This window comes from Phyllobates terribilis, unplaced genomic scaffold (assembly GCF_046119375.1).
Source record: "Phyllobates terribilis strain yellow unplaced genomic scaffold, ASM4611937v1 Scaffold_7__3_contigs__length_470593459, whole genome shotgun sequence".
Classification (NCBI taxonomy): domain Eukaryota; kingdom Metazoa; phylum Chordata; class Amphibia; order Anura; family Dendrobatidae; genus Phyllobates; species Phyllobates terribilis.
This window is the reverse complement of record NW_027362767.1, coordinates 291,360,664-291,387,718: the sequence shown is the minus strand read 5'-3', so window position 1 is coordinate 291,387,718 and position 27,055 is coordinate 291,360,664. Positions and strand designations below refer to the sequence as shown.

Genomic DNA, 27,055 nt, shown 5'->3' with positions numbered 1-27,055 from the left:
TTGAAACTATCTGGCAAATTATTATTTTGCCATTTCTGCAAAACAAACATCTGGATGCTATGTTTCTGCATGTAAAAATGTGTAAGTCTATGTCCTCATGCATGTGGCCATATTTGGTTTGCGTTGAATCCTGGCTATGGTTCCCATAGCTCTATACTATACTTCCACGTGTCTCCCACTTTTTACGGCATTTTTTTTTTCTCCTAATGGATTCTTTCTTTATGATTCCTCTCCGTGTTATTCTGTGATGGCATTGAGAATACAATATTGTTCAAAAATTTCTGTGTACATTAAGTTTAAAAGTAAAATTGGTTATGCTCAAAAATCCATGTGTGAATTAAATTTTGAAGGCCATGGAGTCGAATATTGCAAAGGGTAATGTTACTAATATACCGAAATATTTCTTATTGATAACGACTTTGCTGATTTTGTGCCATCATATATCATCCATATTTCTATATGTAGCCAAACGCTAATGCATTGTTATTTTTAGTAAGAATGTGGTTTGAATATGAATTATTTTAGCTTGCAATTTGTAGCGAGTTGTTTCTCTGTAAGTGGTAGACAATTGGGTTTTGTTCTACAGGTGGATGATCTCCCTCTCCCCATTTCCCCGGCTGCTACATTCCGATCATGCAGAAGCTTGCCCCCCCTCCTCCTACGCGCGCTCAGACTAGAAGGTGTGCGAGGGGCGGGAAGTAGGTGACATGAGACAAAGAAAATAGTTGTGTCCCACTTTCTCTTCAAGACTCTCGGTGAATGAAAACTTCACTCAAGGAGCAAAGTCAGTGGTAGGTAAGCTGCACAATGCGGTTGGTATAGGATGTTGGGTGTAGAGTGATGTGAACAGCTGCTGACTGCACGGCGAGGCCCTCCTTATACTGTAAACGTTTCGCTTGACAGATAGATTAGTTAATAATCAAGGTTTCCTCAGGGGTCTGTGCTCCAAAAATCGTGTACTTACTATAGTAAGTGTTGTGCGTTTTCTCCATTTTTTTTGCTCTATAATGGAGGCTCTGAGAAAAATTAGTACAAATAATGGATGATATGAGCCTTGTATCGTGCAACAGAAACGGGTCCAAGGATAAGCTTCATCCAATTACCCGGCTATGCTTCCAATGATGGTTAAAGATGATAGATAACGTTCCACTTCATGTGAATTAAAGCGATTCTGTTACTCTGTGAATGGCGCAGGGATCAAATGTCTTTATACAATGAGATAACTAGGAACTGACCATATTACCTGCCGCTCCATAATCAGCCCACCTCATATCCTCAGGAGTACAGCCGCATGTTCTCAATTTAATAGCTCCACGTCAACACAACAGTCTGATTAGATTTGTATAGACGCGGGACACATTTCTTGGGCCAACACAGGACTGGAAATCATATTAAAGGCACAATGGAATAAGGAAACTAGTGAAATCTGGTTACATATTCAAGAAGTGCCTGCTCTGTTCTACTGTCCGGTGCATGGGATACAGAGGCTCTGGAGTCATGGAGTCTGTGCCTGTATTGCTGGGAGCTGTGTGATGTGGCAAGTATTAGCTCACAAATGTATTATTCCATTGATTTTAAATATATTTTTAAGCAAAAACTTGAACTTCTTTATAAACTTAGACCAACCATTGTTTTAATTTTTCTTTTATAAATTAATAGTACACGTGAGAATAAGAAACTTTGTAATATATCTCAGAGAAATCTACTTTCTCCTCCTGCGCTGATTAATTCTCAAAGTTCACACTTCACAGGTAAAATCTCTCTTCAATGAATACATTTTCCCCATTACTGAGCTAGGAGATGACAGTTGGTGCTCATAATGTTCTATGGTGAACTGTAGCTTGTTTCCAGAGAACTTGCAGCAGAATGTTTGTCTGCCTCTAGCTCCTCCCCTGCTCCATAGAATTTTCAAAGCACCAACTGTCCTCTATTTCAATAATGGAAAAATTAATACATTTTAGTGATTTTTACCCATGAATTGAGAGTGAATGATCAGTCCAGGAGGAGAAAGAACCAGCTTGCCCTGATCAGATGTATTACAAAGTTGCTTATTTTTATGTGAACTATTAATTTCTGAAATAAAAGTTAAAACGACGGTTACACTTTAAAGAGGATTGGTGATAACTTGTTGTTTGGTGGAAGGCCAACTACTAAGGCCCGCACAGATTGGCCGAGCAGGGAACTTCGCTCCACTCACTCCCTATGGGGCAGTAGTTCGCTGCAGTCCTTTTTTTCCTGCTGCCTCATAGAGAATAAATTGTACAGCCGACCTGCTGTCCGAGCTTGTAATGGGGATAAAATTTCCCTCTTCTGCGGATTGTTGGAGGTCTCACATGTCAGCAAGTTTTCACTGGACAGCCCCTTTAAAACGATAAATACTTACAAAATTAAAATAACAATCTTAGATGACAAAGACTAGAAAATGTTTACACTGTATTCAGATCTTGCACTTTTGAGGAGCCTGAAAACCATATCATCGTTTCCTAGTGAGTCCCATCTACATTACATGGGGACTGTCCTCTTTGGGAGTTCCCTCTACTAGGGTTCAGTTACACGGCAAGGTTTTTTCTTTTGTGTAAACACAGATTGATTTTGATCAATATTTTTTCATCCCAATGTTTTTTCTTTTTATCATCAAAGCTTCTCATTAGAAAGTAAAAAACGGACAGCACTTCCAGCCTGATTTGCATATGGCTTCTACATTAGATTTCTCATCAGATCATACTTTTATTTAAAAAAAAAAACGTTTTTATTGGAGGACAAGCACCTCTACAGCCATACTCTTATTTCCAAAAGTAAAAACATTGTGACAAGTTCCCTTTAAACAAGGAATTACCTGTTTGATATGAGACAGGACAGCCAATGTCATTGATGCCTAAATGTGATAATACATTTCTATGCAGACTATTGCTCCAGCAAGCGTTAGGAGTACATGCAGATTAACACGTTGCTTCTTGCTTGCTTTATAACAGAGTACAATTCATTCACTTTCTCACACCTGGATTATGAAGATCAAAACTTACTGATGCACCAACCTGTCATACCGTTCAGAGAACAAAAGACAAAGTAAAAATAAAAAAAAAAAAAGCAAACCACGGTGTAAAAAGTTATCCCCTAGTTCAACAGAAAACTATTTTATAGGAGGCAATTACAGAATGTGCACCGAAACAGTGAGCACTGGGGTGAGTTTATATAACAAACATTTATATTATGGACATGGAAGTACCCCTATATAATTTAAAGGGAATCTGTCACCAGGTTTTTGCTTCTCCTGAGAGCTGCATAAGATAAGGCCAGAACCCTGATTCTAGCTCTGTATTACTTATTGGGCTGCTTGCTGCAGTTTTGATAAAATCCCGGTTTTATTTGCTGCAGATCTAGCGGTTCTCTGAATACTGAGCTCTGTATAACCCCGCCCACAACACTGATTGGCTGCTTTCTGTGAGCACTGTTCAAAGGCGGAAAGCTGCCAATCAGTGGGGGGGGGCGGGGTTATGCAGAGCTCATGCAAATTTTCTTGCTGTAAGTAATAAGAGTTGCTTTATGTGTTGTGAAGAACTGTGATGAATTGTTTTATCTGAAGATAGTGAATAATTAATCCACTAATATACTATTATTATTGGCAAAAAAAACAAAAGTTTGTTGACCAAAATCATTTTCTGAGGTCTTTAATAAAACCTTTGTATACTGGCAAGGACAAAACATAGGATTTGTATTTATGGATGTCAGTGGTATATGTGGGGATAGCTTTGCCAAAGAAATTGATACTTAGTGCGATTTAGACTTGAATATTCAAATACTGTACTTACCGTAAATGTCCATAAGTTACTTGCAGGGTATTTGTGAGAGGAACTGCTTAATACTGTTGCTTAATATAGGTAAAGTACCTAGTGCATACATGTCAAACTCTGGCCCCTGGGCGATTATATTTGGTCCACGACACTAGAACCACTACCCATTATACTGTATGGAGGACTATGTGGGGCCATTATACTGTATGGAGGATTATGTGGAGCCCATTATACTGTATAGAGGACTATGTGGGGTCCATTATTCTGTATGGAGGACTATGTGGGGCCATTATTCTGTATGGAGGACTATGTGGGGCCCATTATTCTGTATGGAGGACTATGTGGGGCCCATTATACTGTATGGAGGACTATGTGGGGTCCATTATTCTGTATGGGGGACTATGTGGGGCCCATTATTCTGTATGGAGGACTATGTGGGGCCATTATTCTGTATGGAGGACTATGTGGGGCCCATTATTCTGAATGGAGGACTATGTGGGGTCCATTATTCTGTATGGGGGACTATGTGGGGCCCATTATACTGTATGGAGGACTATGTGGGGCCATTATACTGTATGGAGGATTATGTGGGGCCCATTATTCTGTATGGAGGACTATGTGGGGCCCATTATTCTGTATGGAGGATTATGTGGGGCCATTATTCTGTATGGAGGACTATGTGGGGCCCATTATTCTGTATGGAGGACTATGTGGGGCCCATTATTCTGTATGGAGGCCTATGTGGGGCCTATTATACTGTATGGAGGACTATGTGGGGCCATTATTCTGTATGGAGGACTATGTGGGGCCCATTATTCTGTATGGAGGACTATGTGGGGCCCATTATACTGTATGGAGGACTATGTGGGGCCCATTATACTGTATGGAGGACTATGTGGGGCCCATTATACTGTATGGAGGACTATGTGGGGCCCATTATACTGCGTGGAGGACTACGTGGGGCCATTATTCTGTATGGAGGATTATGTGGAGCCTTTATTCTGTATGGAGGACTATGTGGGGCTCATTATTCTTTATGGAGAACTATGTGGGGCTATTATTCTGTATGGAGGACTATGTGGGGCCCATTATACTGTATGGAGGACTATGTGGGGCCCATTATATTGTATGGAAGACTATGTGGGGCCATTATACTGTATGGAGGACTATGTGAGGCCATAATTCTGTATGGAGGACTATGTGGGGCTCATTATTCTGTGTGGGGGACTATGTGGGGCACATTATATTGTATACTGGTTGGTCCGCAACTTTGTCCAAGTTTTTCATTTTGTCTCTCTGTGTGTTTGAGTTTGACATCCCCTGATCTAGGGGCACATTCTGCAGAAGGTCATAGACCAATTTGGCTTTTCCTCAGTGTTCCCTATGTGGGTTAAAATATCACATTATAAATATATACTAAGATTTAAAGGATATGGACACATTATGGGCAATTTTTTGTTTACGATTTCAGAAAACCCTGTCCCTCTCATGTAGTTTGAGGAAAGTACAGTTTGTTCTTTTAAACACTCTTGCCAGGTCCAGCGCTGAGCCTCCATCTGCAGCTTCCGATGTCTAATTATTTGCAGCGCTGACGTCATATGTCAACGGCTCTGCAGTCAATCAGTTAGCTGCAGTGCTGTTGATGTGATGTCAGCATTGCAAACAAAAACAGACACCGGGAGTAGAGGCTCAGCGATGGACCTGGAGAGCGGCGGTAAAGCCAAAGTTTTTTGGATTTTTTTTTAAACAAACTGCGGACACGGCTTCTCCGAAACTGGAAAACAACTTTTTAGATTCATACATTATGACTTCTACATCCTCCATGTACCAAAGTACATAGTGGACTGCACTCCTAAGTTGTTCATAGGTCCATATTCTTGTTTTGAAAAAGTTCAATAAACATTCTTAAAACATTTTTTGTATTTGAAGTCTGGGCAGTTGTTACTATAAAGTGATTTAACATTTGTATGTGTGAGATTTAGTGGTTTTAAGCTTAATGAGAGCCTAACTTGCATCCAAATTTTCTTAACTAAGTAGGTCAGCACGGTGGCTGAGTGGTTAGCACTGTTAGGTGGGTTCAAATCCCAAAAAGGACATCTGCAAGGAGTTTGTATGTTCTCCCCGTGTTTGCATAAGTTTCCTCCTGGTTCTCTGGTTTCCTCCCACACTCCAAAGACTGATAGGGAATGTACATAGTGAGCCCCAGTGGGGACAGTGATGTCTATAAAGTGCTTGGAATAAGATGATGCCATGTAAGTGATCGAAATAAATATCAATTGTAATCACAACATAAAAAATCCACACTGCTGCACATCAAACAAGAGTCGATCCCTTTGGAATTTAAAGGGGTTTTCCATTACTTTCACAACCCCTCCTCAGTTGCTATATTCCCTCTTATAAAATAACAATATCCTATACTCGCCGGGGCTTGTGAGACATCAAATTATGTGAGTCCTGCCGCTAAATAGAAGCTATTGTTATTTTATAGCAATTATTATTAATTTATATAGCACCATTGATTCCATTGTGCTGTACATAAGAAGGGGTTACATACCAAATACAGATATCACTTACAGTAACCTAACAATGATAGACTGGTACAGAGGGAAGAGGACCCTGCCCTTGCGGGCTTACATTCTACAGGAATGGGGAAGGAGACAATAGGTTGGGGGGGTTGCAGTAGCTCCAGTGGTGGTGAGGTGGCAGCGGGGTCATGGCAGACTGTAAGCTTGATTGAAGAGATAGGTTTTCAGGTTCCGTCTGAAGGATCCAAATGTGGAGGCTAATCGGACGTGTTGAGGCACAGAATTCCAGAGGATGGGGGATATTCGGGAGAAATCTTGGAGGCGACTGGGTGAGGAACGAATAAGTGTGGAGGAGAGACGGAGGTCTTGGGAGGACCGGAGATTATGTAATGAATATATCGGGAGATTAGTTCAGAGATGTACGGAGGAGAAAGGTTATGGATGGATTTGTAGGCCAGTGTTAGTAGTTTGAACTGGATATGCTGGGCAATTGGGAGCCAGTGAAGGGATTTGCAAAAGGGGAGGTAGCAGAGGAGTAGTGAGGCAAGAGATGAACTACTCGCGCAGCAGAGTTGAGGATGGACTGGAGGGGTGCGAGAGTGTTAGCAGGTAGGCCACAGAGGAGGATGTTGCAGTAGTCAAGGCGGGAGATGATTAGGGCATGCACAAGCAGTTTAGTAGATTGAGGGTTGAGGAAAGCACGGATTCTGGAAATATTTTTGAGCTGGAGGCGACAGAAGGTAGCAAGAGCTTGGATGTGGGGTTTGAGGGACAAGTCAGAGTCAAGGGTTACTCTGAGCCAGCGGATTGCCGGTACAAGGGAAAGTGTGATGTCATTTATTGTGATAGAAAGATCAGGTGGGGAAGATATGCGAGATGGGGGAAAGATGATGAGTTCAGTTTTGTCCACATTGAGCTTGAGGAAGAGAGAGGAGAAGAAGGAGGATATGGCTGAGAGACATACTGGGATTCTGGACAGTAGAGAGGTGACGTCTGGGCCAGAGAGGTAGATCTGGGTGTCATCAGCGTACAGATGGTACTGTAAGCCATGGGATTTTATGAGCTGTCCCATGCCAATGGTATAGATTGAGAAGAGTAGGGGTCTGAGGACACAGTCTTGGGGGACTCCAACAGAGATGGGACAGGATGAGGAGGTAGTGTGGGAGTGGGAGACGCTAAATGTGCGGTTAGAAAGGTATGAGGAGATCCAAGAGAGGGCAAGGTCTTTGACGCCAAAGGAAGAGGGGATCTGTAGTAGGAGGCAGTGGTCAACTGTGTCGAAGGCAGAGGACAGGTCAAGAAGAAGGAGTACAGAGAATTGTCTGTTAGCTTTGGCTGTAAGTCATTAGTAATTTTGGTAAGGTAAGCAATTGAGAAAAGTTGTGCAAGTAGTGGGCAACCCCTTTAATGTGTACCTAGAACTATATAGCACTGACATGTAGTTGAATATTGGGTTAATAACAGAATGGTGAATGCTTTACAATTTTTAATAAGGGCAAATTTAGTATAAATATGGTATGGCAAAAATAAATATTTCAGACTCCCTTCTAAAACTACAAGATCAAAGGCTACTTCACGTAGAAGGAGCTATGTGTCTCCTATATGATTGTCTAATTATACACAGTGAAAGCGTCTCACCTAATTATGTATGGTATTTCTGAATAACTGGAGTTCCCATCTCACTTTTGCAAGGTTTAGCAACCTTCTATTATCTTGTCATTTTTTAAGGTCTAAAATTTAGTGCTGATTCTTTACATAACTCATATTTCTAGCAGTCATTGCTCGGTTGGATAAAAGCCCTTGATTCAATTAAGCAGTTTTTACCAGAATTCTGGCGTAAAATTGCTTGAAATGTTGCAAAATTTTGCTTTGCTTGAGGATTCAAAAACATTTTGCAACTTTTGGGCTTTTATTTTTCCACACAAGTCTAGGCCAACTTTATGAAAAGTGAGCTGAACTCTGACTGGATGTGGCCAAGTGCTCCCGATGAATTGATCAAAATTTGCACCACAAAATTATTGCGAAAATTATGCAAACACATTTTAGGAGCACTGCCGTGGAAAGATATGCCAAATTCATTAAGAGACAAATTTTAATTAACAGCGCTCCTTTTCATTCAGATTAGCGTGCAAAACGTCAGTCTTAAAGTGTTTTTGCCACCATAGTAGATATATTTATTTATGGAAAAAATGGAATTTGACATTTTTCAATTTACCTATTTTTACACTCATGCCCGGACTGACTGGTGTGAGCGTGGTTAGTGATCCCACTAGACCATGAACCGAGGAGTGCCTGGAGGGGCGTGACTAAGTATCAACTCGGTCCGACCAAGGTCGCACGGCGACTCAGTCGACTCCGTGAACCAGGGAGGAACTGAGCAGAGGGACCAGGTGCTACTACAGGTCAGACCCCGGTCACAGCTGTTGACCCACACCGGGGAATGCAGGAACAGGCAGGTTAGGCTGGCATACTGATAGGTGGGTACTGGCAGGAACGGCTAGTATGCAGGTGCGCTAGACGAGCAGAGCAGAGCAAAACCCGCAGGTGCGGTAGACAAGCAGAGCAGAGCAAAACCCGCAGGTGCGGTAGACGAGCAGAGCAAAACCCGCAGGTGCGGTAGACAAGCAGAGCAAAACCCGCAGGTGTGGTAGACAAGCAGATACACACAAGGTACTTACAATGAAGTAGCGAGTGGACACTAAATTCACAAACAGAAGTACAGAGACAATGAGTTGGAGTTAGGTGAAGGTTCAGACACTGCAGGAAAAGGAAAGATACGAACATAGAGACAAACAAGTAACGGGCTAGGACACTGTTCAGACAGGAACTGAACCAGGAACGAGCCTGGGAACTCAGCCCCCAGGGTGGCAGAACAGACTAGAAGTCACAGATACAGGTAACAGGCCTGGGTACTCAGCCCCCAGGGTGGCGGAAACAGACAAGATACAGAACAGGACCTGGCAACTCAGTTGCACAGAACACACTGAAAGAAAGTGTTTCTCAGGCACCTCCTACTGGGTGAAGGGGGTTTAAGTATCCAGTGACTCACAACAATAGGCTGGGGACGCATTAGGAGTGCGCACACAGTAACTATAAGAATCAGGTAGTAACCGCGCTGCCGCCCTAAACAATCAGACAAGAGACATGCACACAGCAGGTACTGGAGCAAAGTGTGCAGCCTGAACTGATAGGTAAGATGGCGGTCTTGCATGGTGGGAGGTGGTAAACCATGCCAGCACACCGCCAGGGATGTTACACTTTTATTAAACATAATGCATAATTATACATAGATTTGTGTTTTATCAGAAGAATATTGTCTATAGACTTAACATATAAAAAGCCATAAGGCAGGCAGTATTAATAAGTCTATAGACAATATTATTCTGATAAAACACACAAATATATTTATAATCATGCATTACTTTTAATAGAAGTCAAAAAGGTAAAAAATACATTATTGTTCATAAATAAATATACATATTATGGTGGCACAATCCCTTTAATAAATTGGGCCCAAAGAGTTCTAAATCCCCTGTGTAAACATTTGAGCATTTTATTCCTAGTTTTTGGTGTTTTTCGCAGGTAATTCTTCTTATAAATTAACTCTAAGAAAGGCGCAAATTAAATGTTTTGTTTTTCATGTTCCCCATTGGGGTTTGGTGATTCCAGATATTTTAGCTGTTTCATCAATTGTGACTTTCTAAAATGTTGGAAATTTTTTTCCGTAAATGTGTTCCAGTCCCCATCTGGAGTGATTTTATGTATAACAAATTGTTCCTTCAGAGAGGTAGAGAACTTGAACTCTAGCACCACCTATTGGAAGTAGCAATCCTACAAGTCACTATCGATCCTTTTAACGAGCCATGCAATATGACACAGGAGCATGCAAGGCGTTTAAGTCTCCTTATACTGGCAGTCCAGACCTGGCTTATCACTCTCTACAAGGAAGAAACCTTACCCCTTAGATTTATGTACAGTCATGGCCAAAAGTTTTGAGAATGACACCAAAATTATATTTTCACATGATCTGCTGGCCTCTGGTTTTTATTAGTGTTTGTCTGATGTTTATATCACATACAGAAATATAATTGCAATCATATTATGAGTACCAATAGGTTATATTGACAGTTAGAATGAGTTAATGCAGCAAGTCAATATTTGCAGTGTTGCCCCTTCTTCTTCAAGACCTCTGTAATTCTCCCTGGCATGCTCTCAGTCAACTTTTGGACCAAATCCTGACTGATAGCAGTCCATTCTTGCATAATCAATGCTTGCATTTTGCCACAATTTGTTGGTTTTTGTTTGTCCACCCGTCTCTTGATGATTGACCACAAGTTCTCAATGGGATTAAGATCTGGGGAGTTTCCAGGCCATGGACCCAAAATCTCTATGTTTTGTTCCATGAGCCATTTAGTTATCACCTTTGCTTTATGGCAAGGTGCTCCATCATGCTGGAAAAGGCATTGTTGGGCGCCAAACTGCTCTTGGACGGTTGGGAGAAGTTGCTCTTGGAGGACATTCTGGTACCATTCTTTATTCATGGCTGTGTTTTTAGGCAAGACTGTGAGTGAGCCGATTCCCTTGGCTGAGAAGCAACCCCACACATGAATGGTTTAAGGATGCTTTACAGTTGGCATGAGGCAAGACTGGTGTTAGCGCTCACCTCTTCTTCTCCGAATAAGCTGTTTTCCAGATGTCCCAAACAATCGAAAAGGGGATTCATCAGAGAAAATGACTTTGCCCCAGTCCTCAGCAGTCCACTCCCTGTACCTTTTGCAGAATATCAGTCGGTCCCTGATGTTTTTTCTGGAGAGAAGTGGCTTCTTTGCTGCCCTCCTTGAAACCAGCCCTTGCTCAAAGAGTCTCTGCCTCACAGTGCGTGCAGAAGCACTCACACCAGCCTGCTGCCATTCCTGAGCAAGCTCGGCACTGCTGGTAGTCCGATCCTGCAGCTGAAACAGTTTTAAGATACGGTCCTGGCGCTTGCTGGTCTTTCTTCGGCGCCCTGGAGCCTTTTTGACAACAATGGAAGCTCTCTCCTTGAAGTTCTTGATGATGCGATAGATTGTTGACTGAGGTGCAATTTTTGTAGCTGCGATACTCTTCCCTGTTAGGCCATTTTTGTGCAGTGCAATGATGGCTGCACGTGTTTCTTTAGAGATAACCATGGTTAACTGAAGAGAAACAATGATACCAAGAACCAGCCTCCTTTTAAAGTGTCCAGTGATGTCATTCTTACTTAATCATGACTGATTGATCGCCAGCCCTGTCCTCATCAACACCCACACCTGTGTTAATGGATCAATCACTAAAACAATGTTAGCTGCTCCTTTTAAGGCAGGACTGCAATGATGTTGAAATGTGTTTTGGGGGTTAAAGTTCATTTTCTGGGCAAATATTGACTTTGCAAGTACAGTAATTGCTGTTAAGCTGATCACTCTTTGACATTCAGGAGTATATGCAAATTGCCATTACAAAAAATGAAGCAGTAAACTTTGGAAAAATTACTATTTGTCTCATTCTCAATACTTTTGGCCATGACTGTATACCAGAAAATTTTAGTGCAATTTTTGCAATATTTTTAAAAATGTGCAACTTTTTACGTTAGAGAGTCACAAAATTGGTTAAAGACAAAAAATAAAGACGCTTTTTGACTTTGCTCAAAATTCATGAACTGTCTAAACCTTTTTGAAAATTTTGACGCAAAAAAACTGCAATGAATGCCATAAGACACAAAAAGAAAGGTGACTTAAAAAAATTGCAGATGATGAATCAAGGCTTTAATTTATGTACAAATGTTGTCTTTTAGACTTCGGTGTACCTGCTGAATTTATGCTGCAAAAGAAGCTTTTCCTGCATCATCTTATTTTATGTAATTTGCAGTGGCTTTGTTACCAGCGTTTTTCTTTTAAGTGTATCAATAGCGAAGGGCTTCCGCGCAGAAGCCGCCAAAAGAATGGTCAGGTTACTTCTTTTAACCATTCCGCGGCTTTGGAAGTCTAAAGCGGTTAAAAGAAATTTATGCTAATTGAATCCGTTAAAGGGGTTGGCTAGGCTTGGGACAGAAGTCTGCAGTCATGATTCCCGATGTAAGCAGGTGTTCATATAAACTCTTGTACTGTATATGATATTGATACTTGCGGTAACATGCTGACTAGACTCTTTCAGACTCTATCAATAGAAGTGAACAGATGAAGCTAGTTTGCATGTGGCTGCAACTATACAAATCACATACATGGGGTGAGGTGACTCCCCGCTCGCATCAAGAACATTGTGGAATCATGACAGTGTCTCTACACATGCTGTCACGATTCGGCAGTCTACAGTCACATACAGTGACTGCAGACTTTTGTCCCAAACCCGAACAACTCCATTAAGGACATAGCTTTTTGGGGCCTTGGAAAAAGGTAATTTTTGTCATTTTCAGGTTTTTAAATAACTGATTTTCAAGAGCCATAACTATTTGTTAGTCGACTTAGCCATATGAGGGTTTGTTTTTATAGGGGACAAGGTATATGTTTTATGGTATCATTTTTGGGTACATATAATGTGTTGAATAACTATATTTTTGGAGGGGTTCAGAAAATAGAAAAAAAAATGTATATATTTTTTTTCAGTTTTTTGTTTCATCGTGTTTAAGTGTGTGTGGTTTCAGTGACATGATAACGTTATACTACTGGTCAACACAATTATGGAAATACCAAATTTATATTTTTGTTGTATTTTGACAAAAATATTCTTTTTTTTTTTTAAATCAAATTCTTATTTCACCATATTTTTAGAGCCATATTTTTTTATCTTTCCATCAGCAGAATTGTATGAGGACTTGACTCTTCAGCGACTTATCTCCCAGAGAACAACAGGATCGGCTGTTTTACATCCAATATGCCGGTTCCTTCTCTCCTCGCAACATCATCCATCAAGGGAGAGTTGTTAGACCCCATAAATACTATCCTGCCCTTTTCAGCATGTTTTGCCGACTTTAATCTGTATGGGGGCCTTTAAGAGAAATTAGATGGTATCCGTTGTTAGGCCATTTAGGACCAGGAGACAACTTATAGTAACCTTTTCTATAAGTGTCAGTAGAAGAATGTTGTAGTCTTGACTGTACACTTAACTTAAGAAAAATGTATGAATTTCTGGGTATAAAAAATATTAGGCAGTTTCTATATTACTTAAAAAGAACTGGGAAGGGTGGTTATAGTGCATCTTTTTTATTATTCTATGGATGGTTTTATACATTGTTTAACATTTGATCCAATTAAAATTATTAAAAGAAATAAGTTATTGCATTTCTATAAATCGATAAGTTGTCCAGAAGTTGTTAAAATTGATACTTAGACCTGCTAATTGATACAGTCCTGTACAAATGTTGAGCGTACATTCATACTTGGCAAGTTTTTTTTTCAGACATTTCTACAATTATGGCATATTTTTGGGCAATGTATTGTCCATTTTCTCAATGGCCAGCTCACTGATCCAATTATATTAACGACAGTTTGAGTGAAAACAAAATCATAGAATCAACTACCCTGGTCCATTATATAGTGCATGTCAATAGTAGGCAGCTCCTGCACTCATCTACTATGTGGATAAGCATGCATCTGCACACGAAGACAGTCACATCTGCAATTTGAGGATGTGACTGTGCCTCAAGCTTTAGTATGGCTGTGTGAAGCAGGCCTAAAAATGGATGAGTGGGACAGCTGCAACATTTCTGCCTTATGTTAAATCGCCTTAGACTAGGTTCACAGTAATACAGTGCTCTCTGACAAGCACTACGTTGGGGTTTCTATTGGAATCTGTGAAAAACACTTCCACAACGTTTTTGTGCATGTCTGAAAAAGATGAACACTGCCTGGATGGAAGCCAGAAAGAGGGACTCCTTCAGTTTCATTCAAGTGAATGGCATTGTTATGGCTCTGTTGGGAATGTAGCAGTGTCCAAAGAACACCACAAGGCAGGATTCAAATATGGCACAGCAGACGAGGAGGCAGAAACAAAACACCGGCTTTATTGTGTAAAAAGGAATTGTATGCCGGAAGATAAAAATGACAGTTTTTACAATGATAATATTAATAGCATGAATATAAGAAGAAATAGCTAAACCGTGTCACACAAACTGTACTCCAGCTATCTCAATGTTAGTACAATACAAACAATATAAATCAAGTCACAAACTACTCTCGGCTAATTCACTATCTGGCTTTCCGGTAATCAGGCCACACTTCTACAGTGTCCTAACTAAAGAAAACTGCACTACACCCTCATACAGTACTGTATTGGAGTTTCACTCACAATTCTGCAGAACAGGAACAGGTAGACAGCTGCTGCTTGGTTCTGTTGCAGCTGAGCCGGATGAGTTGCACTTGAGTTCTTTCTCCTGTAAATTGGAGCTCTTAACTTCTGCAGGTCAGGCAAGTCTTGTTTCACTTTCAATGAGAGATGGCTGACACACTGTGTTATCTGTTACCTCAGGTCACCAGTATTCAGGGAAGCTGTTCAGGAGGAGCGATGCAGCTCTTTACTTTTGGACACAGTCCTGACAACCAATCTTGCAATAATCTGATCTTTATCTTTTTCCCAGAGAACATCAGGTCCTCTTATTGTGTCTCTTTATCAGGACACAGGCAAACATCCTGTCTGTTACCTCAGACACACACTAGGTCTCCCTCACTTACTGGTTCTTCTTCCTTCAACAGCACAAACCAAAACAACAGGGGGGGGGGCGACTAGTCCAAGAGCAATAATCAGAGGGGAGCATGGTCTCTTAAAGCCACAGTGTCATTCAATGTCCAGTAAGAGCTGACCCCCTACAGAAATACTGGTGGAAAACAGTTTTGCAGTGACTCCAACAGAAACCCTGGCATAGTCTTTGAGGAGAGCACTATAGTAATGTAGCCTAAGGAGTTTTTTTCCTGACTTAGCAGGGCAGACAAGAGTTCTCAAAGAGGTCTAGCTAGAGCCTTTACATACCACAGGATTACTTTGTGATCAAAACTACTGTTTGTTTTTAAGTTTAGAAATAAAGATACCGATATAACAGGATGCAACAAATTGCCGTCCTGTTGCATTCTGTTATTATTGAACTCTGTTGTACAAAGATAGAATCTTCCAGGATTATGTTCTTTAACAGGGCAGAAAAAGTATCAACGCAAAAATAATGCTGTAGTAAAGGTAAATTCCCCACCACCCCACCCACCAAAAAAAATAAACATAGTCCCTTACATATTTGTTTGCTACTCATCAAAATTACAAAGGCTTCATACCTTACTATTGCATATATATGTATATTTTTATTTTACTCATTTATATAGTTTAATTCCATGGCACTTTACAGACATTATCATCATGATACTAAGAGAAATGCCTACTACTAAATACTAAGTGATACTATCAGCATTTGGTCAGTATTTTTTCTCAGGAGTAGGAGCCAAAACCAGGTGAGGAACAATCAGAGAAAAGGTATAATAGAAACAAGTCACCAATTCTGCATTTATTACCCTCTCCTAGAGTTGTCTCCCGTTCCTAAGAAAAAATGCTGACCGAATACTGACCAAATACTGATAGTGGGGCTGTGGCCTAAGAGAAATAAAAAATGAATATATATATATATATATATATATATATATATATATACAAACACAGTACTGTTCAAAAATTTGGACACACCTATTCATGCAATAGTTTTCCTTGTTCTTATTGGAATCTGCACATTGTAGATTCAGTCTGAAGGCAGCAAAACCATGAAGCAAAATATATGTAAACACTGAGTAAAGAAACATGTGAAATGAACCAGAATGTGGTAAACATTAGATTCTTCAAAGTACCCACCTTTTGCTTTGATGAAACTTTTACACACCCTTGCAATTATCTCAAGCAGCTTCATCGGCTGATCACCGGAAATGGTCTTCCAACAGACTTAAAGGAGTTCTCAGAGATGCTGAGCACTTGTTGGTTGCTTTGCCTTCACTCTGCAGTCCAACTTGCCCCAAACCATCTCAATTGGGTTGAGGTCTGCTGATTTTGGAGGCCATGTAATTTGACGCAGCACTCCATCCCTCTCCTTCTTGGTCACATAGCCATTACATAGCTTTGAGGTGTGTTTTGGGTCATTACCCTATTACAGCACAAATTATGGTCCCATCCCACTAAGTGCAAACCATGTTGATGCAGAATGCTGTAGTAGCCATGTTGGATAAGTGTGCCTTAAATTTGAAATAAATCACCAACAGTGTCATCAACAAAGCACCCCCAAACCGTTACACTACCTCCTCCATTCTTCACAGTGGGCACCACACATGTGGAAACTCATCTTTTGTGTGTCTCACAAGACATGGTGGTTGGTACCAAAAATTTCAAATTGTCACTCATCAGATTAGAATACAGATTTCTACTGATCTAATGTCTAGTAGACATTGTCTAGTAGTGTTATTTGGCCCAAACAAGTCCCTTCTTCTTGTTTTCAGTCCTCAGTAGTAGCTTTATTTAAACAATTAGACCAGCTTCTCACGGTCTCCTATGGATAGTTGATGTCAAGATATATCTGCTACTTGATATCCGTGCATCATTTATGGGAGGTGTTATCTGAGGTGCTGTCAACTTGTGGTTTCTGAGGCTAGTAACTCTTGTAAAATTATCCTCTGCTTCAGTGGTAATTCTTGGTCTTGCTTTCCTGGGGTGGTCCTCATGAGAACCGGTTTCATTATAGAGATTGATGGTTTTTATGACTGCACTTGAGGTATCCTTTAGGATTTTAGCAGTTTTCTGTATTGAATAACTTTCATGTCTTAAAGCAGGGATGTCAAACTCAAACACACAGAGGGTCAAAATGAAAAACATGGACAAAGTCGCGGGCCTGCCAGTATACAGTATAATGGGCCCCACATAGTCCTCCATACTATATAATTGGCCGCACATAGTCCTCCATACAGAATAATGGGCCCCACATAGTCCTCCATACAGAATAATGGTCCCAACATTGTCCTCCATACAGTATAATGGGCCCCACATAGTCCTCCATACAGAATAATGGGTCCCACATAGTCCTCCATACAGAATAATGGGCCCCACATAGTCCTCCATACAGAATAATGGCCCCACATAGTCCTCCATACAGAATAATGGGCCCCACTTAGTCCTCCATACAGAATAATGGCCCCACATAGGGGTGGTGGTTCTGGTGTCACGTTGCGGGCCAAATAAAACCATCCTATGGGCCAGATTTGGCCCATGGGCCAGAGTTTGACATGTATATCTTAAAATAATGGTGGACAGTTGTTTTTCATAGTTGAGTGGTTCTTGCAATATTGTGGCTTAGAATAGTTGTGGAATAGAGCTCAGCACTGTGTGGAACTTTATACTAAGACATGGTCGCAAACACTTTCTGAAGAATTTTGATACCACAAATTCACTCTTGATGAGGCTTCCTGTTCATTTGTAGCTATTTCAGGTGACTACCTGATAAAGTTGCATTAGAGAATGCTAAAGGAGTGTAATGCAAACACCAAAATAAAGGGAGTATTTTGAGGAATGTAATTTTAACATATATTCTGGTTTGTTTCACACATGTTTTTTTTCTCCTTGTTTCCATATGTGTTCCTCCGTGTTTTTTGCTGCCTCCAGTCTGAATCTACAATGCACACTTTCCAATATGAACAGGGAAAACCATTACATGAACTGGTATGTCTAAACTTTTGACCAGTAATGTATATATTGAGTGAATAATGCAGTAACTTCAAACAGACACTGAGCAGCACATATCATAAGTGGTACATGGATTGATTTTGTAGGGTATGGGAGGTAATCCTGTTGGTTGTGTATGACTTTGTAATAAAAATGTATTTAAAACACAAACTTTTCTTACTATAAAACTATACAAATCCAAAATAATCTACTGATTATTTAAAAGAAATACCCCTTAATACATTTCAGAAAATTTTACTTTAAACTTTTTTAATAAGCGTATGTCAAAAAATATTCTGAGAATGATGCAAATCTAAGTGAGAGTTTTTCAATTTTCATTCAACATTATTATATATAAAATATTCAAATACCAATTCTTATACTATTAAAGGGGTTTTCCACAATAAAAAAAAATGTGTTTAAAAGCTTAAATACTTCTAAAACAGCAAACAGATAGTCCTCACTGTTCACAGGTTCAACGCCATTACACATTGAACAAGGCTGTACTGTTCAGCTTAGTTGAATTTTTACATTGGCCAATCTGTGGGAATCGGGTGTTGGTTCCTCCAATCTGATAGTGTTGACCTATTCCAACATTTACTCTGGTGCTTATGGGAAACAAGTACAATTTTTCTTTTTTTGGTACATGTGGGCCCTCTGACCTAACAATGACAGATATCTTGTAATGTTATTTGAAACTAATTTTTTTCCTTCTTTTTCAGTAACATTTATATGATGACTGGTGGATACTCATTACATTTAATTGTGTATCTGGCTTATATCTCAGTCACTGCTTCTGAACTCCCAGTCGTTGAGTTTGTGCCCCAAAAAATATTGACTTTAACTCCATCTCAATTTACCGCCAATGGTACTACAGAGCTTAGCACAGTCTGCGCAGAGCAGTGCATCCAGCATGAGTATCAGCCTGAAGCTGTTGTTCATCATCACCTTGACTATGAGACTGCATATTCAAATGGCAGCCGTACGCTGACAACAGTAACAGTACGAATACCTCAGAGTAATGGAAGTCGCAAAAAGCAGAAAAATGCCAAATTCATGCGAGGTCGAAGACAAATCTATGGACCAGATATCCGCTTTTCCATCAGAGGTCAGCGCTTTCTTACAGATTTCCCTTTTGCGGCTGCTGTTCGGCTATCCACGGGTTGCACAGGTGTGTTGGTAACTGAACGTCATGTATTAACAGCTGCTCACTGTATCCATGATGGTCATGACTATGTTCAAGGAGCACGTAAGCTACGAGTTGGTTTCTTAAGGCCAGGAGCCCGCCCCACTTTGCGCTGGGTACGTGTTAAAAGCACAAGGATACCTCGAGGATGGATTGGAGCCCCAATAGAACTTAGTATGGATTATGATTATGCATTGCTGGAGCTACGCCGGGCGCAATCCCAACCTCACATGCACCTTGCTGCCTCTCCACCATTGGAGAGCTTGGCTGGAAGAAGAGTGCACTTCTCAGGCTTCGACAGTGACAGACCAGGAGAGTTGGTTTACCGGTCATGCAGAGTGCAGCAGCAAACTATACATTTGCTATATCAGCACTGTGATGCACGCCCAGGTGCCAGTGGTTCAGGTGTTTATGGAAGACTGCGTCATGGTGGCCGCTGGGAGAGGAAAGTTATTGGGGTTTTCTCAGGACACCAGTGGGTTGAAGTATCTGGAGAGCCCAGAGAATATAATGTTGTAGTCAGATTGACCCCTCCTAAATATGCACAGATTTGCTATTGGATAAGTGGAAACAATTCAAGTTGTCTGTATGAATGATTATGGTTTTATTATAACAATATCTAAATGAACTTTCATAAGAAAGGTAATGATATTTTTACTTAGAATCTCAAGGTGCATAAACCATGAGTATAAGCTAAAAAAAACTATAAAAAATCAAGCACATGGCCTAAAGCTTGAAACTCATTGAGACCTTTTCTAAAAAAAAAAAAAAAAAGAATATCAGTAATAGTCAAGAAAAAATGCAATTCTTTCTGCCCTACTCTAAAACTAATCATCCAGTATGACTCATGAGAGAATACTCTGCTCACAAAATTCTCTTATCTCCCGGTGGGAACATCCGATATTCAAACATTTAAAACTGATAACTATTTCATGCTACAGTATGCCAATTGGAAAAGATAATAATTGGAAGTTCCGCTTGGTGAAATATATTACGATGTAGGTTCCGAAACAGTTTGTAGAAAGAGCAGATGAACAAAAATAAATATAATTATCAATTCAGCAAGTTATTACTTAGAAAGCAAACAAACTGGCTGGAAACAATGATTATTCTTCGTCAGTGTCAGAAGCATTACATAAAGGTGTCCTCTGCATTTTTAAACACTGAAGCTTGGGCGCAAATAAGCGTAATAAGGTCTTATCCAACAGCAAAAAATTGGTACACTCTTTATTTTTATGATCTACCTTGCAGCCCTCTCTCAGGTGTCCATATAAGGCTACGTTCACACGTTGCGTTTTTGCTTTGTTTTTTTTGGCTGCGTTTTTATTGTCCTTGTGCATATTGATAAAGTTTACTGCCCCCCCCAAAAAAGATGATGCAACTTCCTTAGGTTTTTGCACCAAAAATGCAGCAAAACCAGATACCTGCATTTTTTGCTTAGTTTTTGCACTTACCCATTACTTTCTAGGGGTAAGAAATTGCATAGCTTTTGCTGGTACTGTAAAGCGCAGCTTAAAATTTGCATGAAAAAATGTAGCAAAAACGCAACATGTAAACATAGCCTATGTTAACCTCTGATCCAATCACAGCTTCCTGATGCTTCCTCTTTAGGTGCAGCAGCAACAATCCCAACACCCAGCAATATTCCCAGGGAACAGACCAGCGTATCTGAAAGAAGTAGGTACACATGAGAGTATAAAATACAATACTATTCTTACTACTGTTTATTGAATGCCTTTTCCCCCACATCATTATGAGTATAGTCAAAAGATGGACATTTACAATTCAAACATGCCGGCAATTCACATTAAAAAGAAATCTGACTTGTAACCACTTGGCTTGTAAACCATTTGCACATATACCTACCCTTGTTTCCTTGGCCAATAAATTACAATACTGGACTACTGAGAGATTGCCTATAGAAAACAGTGAACGGTATACAGGTCTATCAGATCAGCATCTAGCTGGACAAGTTATTGTTATTTTCCTTTGCTAGTGCTGTGATCAACATTTAGTAAGAAAAAGAAATAGCTAGCTCGCACAGGTAACACAGGAACAAACATGTTTCTCAGTATAAGATCCTGTTAGGCTGTAAGCAGGATTCCCACCAGTCTGTACATTAAAATAGCTAGAAGGAATTGGAAATCTGCCCAGAAGATAAAAAAAAAAAAAATGAAAGCGCTTCTGTGTGAAAAGTAGTTTTTTTTTCTTTTATACAGTTTTGCGCTCTGTATGCATTTTAACCCATTTATACAGAATAAGATGAAACTGTAGTTCAGAGATAATAGACCACTGCCTTCATGACCAATAAAAGAAAATAGACTTCATAGATGAGACTTCTTCTCGAGATCCCCCTGTATGAGAAAGCAAGGTGCTCCTTAGAGCATCTGCTTCAGCATGTTGGAGCATCTCCCACTTTGGCACCCCAGGCTGTCCATGTACTATATGGATTACATTGGGGACATGATTTGTGGCACTTGCTAGTATGTAAGTACTACGGGTTCTCTTCCTGCATTTGTTAATGCTGCATCCCACAATGGCTGCATAGATGTTCTGCCCTTAAAGGGGTTATCCACTACTAGGCGAACCCCTTCTTGATCTAAATGTTTGGCCCCGATAAAATAAAAAACCCATACTCATCTCCCGTGGCGGCGCCATTCAAGCGGTGTCGGCACTAGCGGTCCCGGGGCTTTTGTGCAGTTGTTGTGACACTGGCGCCCAATCAGTACTGGTGTCAGTCTCCGCTTTCTGTCGAATTGAACATGAAGAGGAAGTCTGGCTGCAGATGATCTGTGACTCCCTCTTCATGCTCAATTCATATGAAGGCGGAGACAGTGACATCAGCGCTGATTGGGACCGGGCTTACGTGTCACAACAACCGTACTAGAGCCCCGGGACCGTGAGTGCTGACACCGCTGGGACGGTGATGCCATGGGAGGTGAGTATAGGCTTTTTTATTTTCTCAGGGCCAAGCGTGGGGTATGACAAGGAGTTGTCCAAGTAGTGGACAACTTCTTTAACATGGCTAATGATGGCCAAGCATGTTATCAGTCCATCAGCCTCCTCCAATTGAAATCTTCAGAGGGAAAAACTGAACTCATTTGGAGGGGGCTGATGGACAGGTCTGGTCACTGCTCCTCCACCAGCAGACATTGTATGGACAGGAGCTCTATGCAGTCAGAGGGAAAACTGCAATAACTGCAGGAGGAGAACCTGTCATACATATATAATAGTAAGTGTACACAAAATCATGTCCTCAATACTTGTAATCTCTGCCCACCCAGCCTGACTGACAAGCTGCAGCTTTTACTGAGCAATGTGAGATTTCGGCAATAGCAGGAATGAGGGACATTGAGACACTTGACAATTTGGCTAGGTTGGTGGAGATTCAGTTACATTTTCAAAGACTATTATATGTTCATTCTAACATGGATTTTAATAGTAATTACACTAGCTCCCTCAGGTGTACGAGATATTGTTTAATAAGAAGTAGTCATTCTAAAATCTGATTTGTTTTAATTAAATAATATATTAATATACCCTCAAAAGTATATTCTTTATCATTGATAAATTATACAAATGCCATTTTTTTACTCCAATTTTCAATTGCATGGATGTTCTCGCAGATAATATGTGAGTCAGAAAAACAACCTTAAGGTTCTTAAGAAGAATTTCAAGAATATCCCCAACAAATTCCTACCTAAACAATTTGAATGTATTTTAAATGTGTCTTTTGCCTTGCTGATGCACTTTAAATAGCTCTAAGCAATTGTTAGAATGTACTGTGAGTTTAATCACTATTGCAGAAAATGTTATTTCCAGTCTATAGATTGTTACTGGAAGTTAAAGGGAACTTGTCAGCGAAAAAAGTAAACCTTATTTATCTGCAGCCATAGTGCTCATCTACAGGTAAGTACTGCTTAAAATATGTGTGGTTTTATAACTGGAAACACGGCTCAACTGAGAAAATGAAGTTGCATTCCCCAGCAGCAGCTTTCTTCAAGTCATCAGGGCAGCGCAGGAGCAGTGAACAGTCCACACTCAGTATGCAGTGAGCGTGTGGTGATCACTCTCTGTGCACCTTGACTGACAGCCAGCTCTGCAGTGTGTGTGTGCTGAGCATGATGTCAGTCAAGGAGCAGGGGGAGTGATTACAGTGCACTCACTGTATACTAAACGCTGACTGTTCACAACTCCTGCTTCACCCCTTTGGCTAATAGAGAGAGGATGCAGGCATAATACAACTCTATTTCCTCCCTGCAGCTGCACTAACTGGTTAGAAAGCCACATAAACGTAAAGCAGTATTTACGGGTTATATTTGACAGGTTCTCTATGAAGATACACTAAACCTAGAAATGAACAATGAAAGTAACCAGGAAACATACTTGTTCTCTCTGTATGCCAGGAGACTTTCAGCATGCTCCTGAAACCATCTTGTAGAAATTCTGCCGAGAACACAGGCGTTAATCCCCTGCTGATCTGATCTATTTTCAGCTGGAAACACTGGGCTGGTATTTTTTTGTCCTACTACAGACAGTGCAATGGGGGGAGGCTCCTGCTGAAGCCAATAGATTTATAGGCAGACACAGGACTGTGAAGTAGAGGAGAGTTGAAACTGAACTCCTGGGAAAAAAACCTGATTTTGTTTCTTAGATATTTCTCGATTTTAATTGTAAAAGTTAAACAAAATCGGATAAGAAGAACAGATATGATTAAGAGAGGAATTGAATAACATTATATGTAAGTTATTTGATTCTCACTGTGCTAAAATTCTGATTATCCCCCTCTCACTCTATCAATTCTATAATGGTTTGTATAAAAACAAAGTAAATTGAATCCATCAGTTCATTCTAACCCCAATTACATGTGTGTGTAGGTGATAAGAACACAAGTGAATCCAGAACTTTATTAAACAAAAACGTTGCTCTGTTATGAGAAATTCACTTTAGAAGTGATATGTTAATTAGGCTGGAAATGCTCTGGGCGGGATGGAGCACTTCCACTGAGTCAGCTCCCAGCTCCATTCTCAGTCTAGTTCCGCCCTTCACTAGGTTGTTAACCGCACTGCTGCGTCCTGTCAATCAACTAGTGGAGGCAGCGTTAGGCTGAGAACAGAAGTGGGTAGCCAAGTCAGTAGACCTGCTCTGTCCCTTCCAGAGCACTTTCTGTCTCACTTGAAAATCACTTCTTAGGCTATGTGCACACTTTGAGTAAGTGGATGCAGAAATTTCTGCACCATTTCTGCATCTCTTGGCAGGAAAAACGCAGCTACAAAAACACACGTTTTTGCCCTGCGTTTTTGACTGATTTGAGGGAAGTCACTGGTGAAAATTGCAGGGCAAAAACGCACAGAGAATTGACATGCTGCAGATAATTTTCTGCACCAAATCTGCAAATCAAAAATAACCAACGTGTGCATGACACTTCAGGTTTCTCATTAACTTTGCAGGCATCAGAATAGCTTCAGGTTTTGCTAGCAAATCTGCATGGCAAAAACCTACCAAATCTGCAACGTACTGTATGCATACCCCCTAAAGTGTATTTTTCTGCAATAAAGCAGTATTTTTGTTTAATTAAGACACAGATTCACTTGTGTTCTTTTAACATACATGTATATAGTTATATACTTTGAAAATAGTCACAGGTCCATCGCGTTCAACAATTGGATGGATTATAATGAGCTTACAGGTTCCCTTTAATGATATATTTTGTTTTCTGCCTAAGACAAATAATAACTTAAAAAATGAGGCATGTCTTACATGCCTTTTCTAAAAAAAATAAAAAAAAATATATATATTTTTTTATGTGATTTTGATTTATTTACAAAATACCCATATCTGTGACCTAGTCTCCTGGTACTTACCTGCACGCAACCTCCGATCCTCACAAGATCTCCTTCTCTACTCCCCTTTTATCTCCTCTTCTCACAATCCCATACAAGATTTCTCCCATGCATCCCCCCTACTGTGGAGCTCTCTACCCAAACATATCAGACTCTCACCTACCATGGAAAACCTTCAAAAGGAACCTGAAGACACCACCTCTTCCGACAAGCCTACAACCTGCAGTAACCCTCGCTCTACCATACCGCTGCACGACCAGCTCTGCCCTCACCTACTGTATCCTCACCCATCCCTTGTAGATTGTGAGCCCTCGCGGACAGGGCCCTCTCTCCTCCTGTACCAGTCAATGACTTGTTTTTATTCAAATTATTGTACTTGTGTTGTTTGCTGTGTATACCCCTTTACACGTGTAAAACGCCATGGAATTAATGGCGCTATAATAATAAATAATAATAATATAGTCCAATATCTCAGGTGACCAATGCCTTGTTATTTCAAGTCATGCAATTCCTTTATCGATCCTCTGGAAATGAATAAAACATGAAAGAACACTTACTGATTATCATGTGTATGTAGTAGTGATGAGCGAGCATTCTCGTTACTCGAGATTTACGAGCATTCTCGGGTGTTTTCCGAGTATCTTCATTCCGCTAGCTCGAATGTTATGTTAGAGTCACTCCGTGTGCATGATTTGCCACTGTTTGACAGCTTTAATACATGTGAGGAATGTCTGTTAGGCATTCCTCACATGTATTAAAGCTGTCAAACAGTCGCAAATCATGCACACAGAGTGACTTAAACATAACATTCGAGCACGCCGCAAATACTCGGCGAGCACCCGAGCATGCTTGCCGAAAGGGTTAACAGAACACGCTCCCTCATCACTAGTATGTAGCTATCAGCAAACTGTGATCACAATTGTGGCTCTCTTAATCTTTATTACAAAGCTATAGAATTTAACAATGTATCCCAAACACTAATCAAGAAACATGAAAGGATTCAATGAAACTTTCCTCCTTTCTAAGCAGCAGCATCCATATTATATTATTCCAAAAAGAAATAACCACACTTCAGACTTCTTATTGAAATTAAAAGTAGATATTTTGTCACCAAGGTTTCAAAAATGGACATTAGCAACAATGTTTCGGACAATTTATATCCTTTTTACTTCAAGCTATAAATAAAACACAAGGCACATCATAGGGTAGCATAGTAGGAGCAGTATTAAACGTTCCTAGTGTAAAGGTGTCTACTCACCTTGTCTGTGTGTACTTAGGCACTACACTAGTGTAGACCTATTATAGTGCTGCTGCAATTGTCAGTAGAGGAGGTCCACCAAAATAGCAGGGCATAAAATTTATGTAACCAGCATACTGTAAGGTGCATCATTAGATGTCTTTCATAGTATATTATCCCTACAAGTGGGACAGAATACAAATGTAGAAAGTTATTTAGAGTGTACAGTAGTATGCAAAAGTTTTAGGCAGATATGAGCAAAATGATGCAAAGTAAGAATGTTTTCAAAAATGGAAGCGTTAATAGTTTATTTTTATCAATTAACAAAATGCAAAGTGAGTGAATAAAAGAGAAATCTAAAATCAATATTTGGTGTGCCTGAAAACAGCATCAAGCATCAATTCTAGGTACACCAGGTGACTGGTGCTGACAGTGCTGTTTTTGCTGCTTCTCACCTTCTTACTGGCCAAGAATTGTTTTTCCTTATTGATATCCATTTCCACTTTTTTCTTTTTCCAGACATTTTTAAATAAAACATCACTCAACCTGTGCCAGTAATTGAGGGCAGGGCCTCACTAAACTGACACAAACGGAACTAAATCAAATGGTGGTGTTTGTGATTTTCACACCCTATTCCTATTAGTTTGTCAGAAAACATAATGCAATATTGGCTGCAGGCCTGTGTAAAAGCACACTAAACAGGTCAGGTGCATAAAATGAGGACCATGCTTCCCTATGTAGCTGTAAGGTGTCCAGGGCGGTAGCTGTGGGTGAGCTGCTGGTTCTCC

General features: G+C 40.3%; 1 protein-coding gene across 4 annotated transcripts; it reads left to right on the top strand.

The window, feature by feature from the left end:
• Positions 1 to 660: 660 nt before the first annotated feature.
• On the top strand, positions 661 to 25,499 carry LOC141154665 (serine protease 23-like). 4 transcript variants are annotated; one of them, XM_073640960.1, is made up of 3 exons: positions 661 to 791; positions 17,942 to 17,998; positions 18,724 to 25,499. In XM_073640960.1, the coding sequence occupies exons 1-3, from the start codon at positions 760 to 762 to the stop codon at positions 19,781 to 19,783; spliced, it is 1,149 nt and encodes a 382-aa protein (XP_073497061.1). In that variant the 5' UTR covers positions 661 to 759; the 3' UTR covers positions 19,784 to 25,499. The 4 variants fall into 4 exon arrangements, with proteins under 4 accessions (XP_073497061.1, XP_073497063.1, XP_073497064.1 ...); XM_073640963.1 differs by having other exon boundaries at positions 671 to 795; XM_073640962.1 differs by lacking the exon at positions 17,942 to 17,998.
• Positions 25,500 to 27,055: the final 1,556 nt, after the last annotated feature.